The 6,000-nt window shown below is 36.9% G+C and overlaps 1 protein-coding gene across 1 annotated transcript in view; it reads right to left on the minus strand.

Moving 5' to 3' along the window:
- The window catches only part of Rab40 (RAS oncogene family member Rab40), a 42,091-nt gene extending 38,502 nt beyond the window's left edge, over positions 1-3,589 (minus strand). The window contains exon 1 of the mRNA XM_081731370.1: positions 3,168-3,589. Coding sequence (XP_081587496.1) covers positions 3,168-3,315 — 148 coding nt within the window. The 5' untranslated portion in view covers positions 3,316-3,589. The remainder of the gene's footprint in view (positions 1-3,167) is intronic.
- Between the last annotated feature and the right edge of the window lie 2,411 nt (positions 3,590-6,000).

Below are 6,000 nucleotides of genomic sequence, written 5' to 3' on the forward strand. Positions count from 1 at the left end.
GAAACTTCATAACGAGGAACTACACAATTTATACGGTTACCCAACATTGTTAGGGTCGTCAAGTCTAGGAGGCCTAGATGGGCAGGTCATGTAGCCAGAATGGAAGAAAGTAGAAACGCTTTCAGTCTTGACCGGAAGACCAATCGGAAAAGGACCATTAGGAAGACCTCGGCGCAGATGGGAGGACAATATCAAGATGGAAAGTGAAATGAAATTTTGAGTATTACGTCCCACGGTTATGCCGGTTAGGCTAAAGAAGACGGTGATAATGAGTAATGTATGAAATGGTGGAATGAAGAAAGTGGGAGGAAACGGGAGAACCCCGAGAAAACCCACGCACACGGTCTTTGTCCACCACAAAGTTCACTTGGCGGGAGCAGGGTTTGAACCCGAGACCCCTAGCACCAGAGGTGAACGCTCTACCACTGAGCCACCGCGGCCCCAGAATATCAAGATGGATCTCGCAGAGATAGGAATACACAGTAGAAACTGGATCCAATTTTCTAAGGATAGAAGTCAGTGGAGAGCTTTTGTTAACGCGGCATTGATCCTCCGGGTTCCATAGGCCATAGAGTGAGTTAGTTATAAGGTAGAAACACGTAGGGTTGCCAATTGACCGGTATTTCACCGGTCTGGCCGGAAATGTGACTGTTATTATGATTAAAGCCAGTGACCTATACAAACTACCTACCAGCCCGTTTATGACCAGTATTTTGGAATCTGTAATCCAGAATAAAACATCGAAATTCTTTAGAAATGCCTTTACCAATACAAATTTCCGTTGTATTATACACCACGCTATATATATATATATATATATATATATATATATATATATATATATATATATATATATATATATACTTTTTTGCCGTATGATTAGCAGAAGGGGTCCAGCAATTTTTTTCTAAAAAAATATTACAATTTCGGTAATTTCTGTTCACATTATGTTAGTTTGTATTATTTTAGTGTAGAGGTTCAGCATAATTTCGCTAAAAATGATACAATGTTGCTTATTTCTACTAATATTGTGTTAGTTTAGGAAAGTTAGATTTGGCTATGTTATGTTAGAGCTAAGTACTTGTATCATCCATTTCTCCTGTACATTTTGTATGTCTTACCTGATTCTGGACCCCTTTTGCTAAAATGGCCCCTACTTTACTTTAATCTATAGAAGTTTATTTTTTTTTATTCGACATAAGAAATTTGATAATTAGATTTTATTATGAAAGATTGTGTTCAACAATAGACAGTGTGCGATAACGATAAATTTAAATTGTCCATCGACTGTTAGCAAATAACTCTTAGGCATTTCGTTATTGCAATGTTTGTTGCATTGTTTAGTGTCACGTCCTTAGCTGATGTATATGACAACTTTCCTTAAACTTCCAATTTCCTTCCTTCAGACTTCTTCAAGCAATTTCCTGTAGTTGAAGTATAGGATTAAAGAGTAAATTTCATTTTGTAAATTCAAAACTGACACGTAGGAATTAATATACTTTTGTTCATCTGTTTCGATAATTGTAAAGAAATGGCAGTTACTGGTAAATGCAATAAAATGATCAATACCGACTCAGTTTCTCATTTTTAGCATAATGTATCTATTAAGCTTATTAGTAAATGTACTAAGGAAATGCAGAATACAAGTGCTAATGCAGTTTTGTTCACAATAATACACTTCCTTCGCATAGATGGCTCCGAACAGAAATATTGAGGCGTATATCATAGGGAATTTTGAGGCATACCGGTAATTTTATTTGTCAGAGTTGGCAACTCTAGAAGCACGGAATGGAAAGTGCAGTCTGTACCAAAAAATACTCAACAACAAAATCAAGATGAAAGGAAATGATATGTAAAGGCAGTGTGCAAAATGAAAATGCAAGTGTAGCAAAGTTTTACAAGCAATGCACATGTTTTTCCACTTTTCTCATCTTTGCGTATACCTACCCTCGCTGACGCACCCGCTCCATACAAATGCATCCCCTCGCTGTCGCTCGGTCCCCCTGCTGCGCTCTCACTCTGACTCAGATAGCATTCGTGGTTTTTAGGGGAAGGTTCTAGAATAGTCCCCTTCCCCTATAGTTGCTACGTTGGTTCCTTTCTGTACCAAAGTTTAATATCTAATTCACATAGTATTGCCAAGCGAGTGTCAGCGAGTGAAGGCGGGTTAGAGCCCCGCATGGCATGTTGTTCTCTGTCTTTATTACAGCTAAATGGGAATGGGGACCTGTTTTCTAGAACCTTGTAGCATTTTAGTTGCTGCCTAGCACAAGTTGGTTCGTGCCTAATTCAATGTAGTTCTTATGCTATACATCCACATACCATATTTATACTCAGTCCTCAAGAAGTCAATTTGCACCTATTACTGAAGCTCCTACTTTATGAAACACTTTCTAAGGCAGTAAGAATTCATGTGATGCTGAAAGAAATTCATTTTTCGTCAATGTCAGGATTCCCCCACTGAATGGTTTGCTGTGAACAGAGGTATTTTCGTATGCGCTTTGTAACTTTTAATGTCCTAGACGGTTCTACCAAATAGAAAACAGATTCATCTGCTCGAGTAATGTCCTAAGGAGCATAACCTCGAAATGTAAGAAATCTTTCAAAATTTTGTAGAACCGTCTGCTCGAGTATGCCGTGGAGTCAATAACCAATAGTGATTAGATTCTGTACGATTTATGTCACGTCCGATTAACAATCATTGTACTAGTTAGAACACAGACTTGACTTTTTGCATATTATATAGACTTTCATATACAAACCTTACACGCATTATTACGTTTATAAAATGGTGAGTTTGCAGTTACATTTGTCCGTTACACTTGATCTCAATGCTTGACAGAAACGCAATTACTAAACTCACGGGATTTTGACAGAAACGCAATCATTAACATCAAGGGAATAAAGAATATGATTTTTAAATGTCATTCAGTCTTTTTTTTTTTTTTTGCAAATGTAAACATAAAAGATTATTCTAATTTTAGTATCACTGTATCCTTCATTTCACATCTACACAAAATCAATTACTTTTCAAAGATCGGATGCACATATATAGTAGGAATATATAATATTTTGTATAACAACAGAGAAAGTCGTTTCATTCACTCAACCTTGGCACCACTACGTCATAAACAGGTGCATATTGGAAACGAAACTTAGAAACTCACCACTGCCGCTACAAAACGGCGATTCCGATGAACCATCTTCTAATCCACTTAAAATTTCCTGCTTTCCAACATCACTGTCACCAACAAGCAAAAATTTTAATAAATAATCGTATTGCTTTTGATGAGATAATATTGGCTCAACAGCCATAACAGCATTCTTTTGTTTCTCTTGCGCATAATAAAAGACTTTCACACAACTCTCACAGACAAGTCTAGTTAATCGCTATGAAATGTACTTTTGCTACATTACTTTTTGCTTCCACTGATCATTTCATATTGTTCTATATTATTACTCGTAGTTTCAATTTCATTCACTACCAGAAAGATAACTCATTGAAAAAACACACTTCATATACACACTCCTTTCTTAGCCATCTTCTTAATAATCATCTGTTTCAGTACTAGGGGGCACCACATTACACAGTTGCTGAAACTAAATGGAAGTTGTAGGAGTAACACCAACCTAATCTGCAATACAAATTGTATACCAATTAAAAACACCAAAATAGTTAATTAGCCCATCAAGAAAACCGAAAAAAATCCCGAAAACCCCAACATGGCTGCCGTTATTACTCGTATAACTTCCATTTACTCTAGTAGTTGCCAATTTATTATGGTGGGTCATTCCGTAGCAGTATGATTCAATACAAGCACAAAATCTTCGTTTCAATTAGCAATAATATGCATGGCAATTGAAATATTAGCATGATGTGCGTCCTTTTTTAAGTTATGATATTATTATTATTTTCGCAAAAATATGTACCGAATGATCCCCAAAGATTACAAATTGCAGATGCTAGAAACTAGCTAATTTTTTTTTTCCTTCAATAAAGTCCGTCTCACACGGATCTGAACTCGGCCTCAACTCAGGCTACAACTTAACAGTGTTGCTTAACTCAAACTTCCATGCAATTTCTTTTATCCTGAGGTGATGTAAGGGTCTCAGCATATTGGAACTTTGCGTGCAGTGTGAATTGTATGTTCACTCAAAAATACATTATTTTCTGTTCTTTCAATTTTTCGTATTTGTGTGTGTTCCTAATACCTGTGCATTGTATGGAGTCATTTTCCCTCAAATTTCCCTCGGAATATTCTTCGCGTAATTATGCGATATAGTGAGGTTTCATAACAAAGTATTTGGCTTATAATTTTCTTATTTTGCTTTATTTTTTCTAAAAAAATTATGAATAATTATACACTACTTTGTTAAGTAAAGCACAAAGAAGCGATAATATTTTAAGATAATTCAGTTATTAATGAAAATATGGAAGTTACGGTACATGCGAACATTTTATTGCGGATGACGATACATGTGTTGGTCTTCCTGCAAGTGGTGCTTATTGGAGTGAATCATCAGCATTCTTAAACTTGTTAAACCATCGCTGGACTGTCTGTGTAGACATGATACACTCACAAAAGGCCTGGTATATCTTCCGCCTCGCTACAGCACCGTTTGACTCCAGTTTGAATTCGTACAGCATACACGCCCTTATGACGCTCTGTAGAGGTCCCATGTTCACTCTGTTCTTACGCAAGTTCACGGTGCAACTGCACTGTCATAACCAGGTATTATGTTGGATATACCCACACCAACAACTGGCCTTCGCCTTAACTTCATTCGCATTCAACTCATGATTCAACACAAACCTTCACAAAAGCGACATAACTTTTTTGGTTACCTTTATAATTATAAAGCTTCAAGAAGTTATTGTACGAAATGTATACATAAGGTCGTCTCGAGTTCATGGTAATGATTTTTATCCGTTGGCAGCTTAACCCTTTCAGTCTCTATATTTATTCGAATCGACATGTAGTGGTGCCTCAGTGGTACAGCGTTCACCTCTGATGCATGGGGTTCTTGTTGGATCCAAGCGTACTCCCAGTGAGCTTTCTGGTGGACAAACACCGTGTGTGGTTTTCCTAGGGGTTTTGCCGTTTCCTCCTACTTTTTTCCATTCCACCGTTTCACTCATTTCACATCAGCACCGTCTCCTTTATCTAACCAGCATGACCATGGGACTTAAAATATTTCATTTCATTTTCCAATGGAGATGCAGTTTATCTTGCTATTTCTAGTTCTTATACAATGGAATGCTTTAGTTGAGAACATTCAGTACTTCTGAAAGATAAGAGAAGTAATCATGTAATATTAATAGGACAACTCATCATTTGATGAATGAACACCTTGAACTAATAAATATCAATGTAGGATCTTTCGTCGCTGCCATATAGAAATGAAATGTCAAGTCAGTATAGAGACTCAAAATATTCGTATGGCAATAAGCGCTATTGCTTTTAGTATTGCCCATTTTGTGTACCGTAGTTCCCCATTATAGCAATAAGAAACCAACACTCACAAAGTCGCGTGGGAAATTTTCAACATTTTCACATGCCCAGTCAGAATTACCTTTGAAATTATTAATCATCATCATCCTCATCATCATCATAGGTATACTTCAATTATTGGTAGACCACTTGCCGTAATTGAGAAGATATCATGCCTTCCGCTAACCTGTTCGTCTTTACGTACAATTTTCTGTTTTGATATCGTCCATGGTAGTGTCCTTTGCCCTCTCCCTGTCTTTCCTACCACAATACCCTCTAACACGTCTCTCACGATCCAGTCCCATATTAGCCAATGTTCCAACCAGTTTTTCTTCCTCTTATTAATAATATCTAAAAATGTTCCTTTCTCCCCCACAATTGGAATGATAGAAAAGGTCTCTCTTTGTAATCAGTGTTCCCTATTGATACCCTAAATCTAGGGTATTCGACGTCAAACTAGCGACAAGAAAGTTGTTTTTCTGATTGGCGATATTTTTGGGTGATTTTT

Source organism: Thermobia domestica, chromosome 11 (assembly GCF_964235325.1).
Source record: "Thermobia domestica chromosome 11, izTheDome1.hap1.1, whole genome shotgun sequence".
NCBI classification, from domain to species: domain Eukaryota; kingdom Metazoa; phylum Arthropoda; class Insecta; order Zygentoma; family Lepismatidae; genus Thermobia; species Thermobia domestica.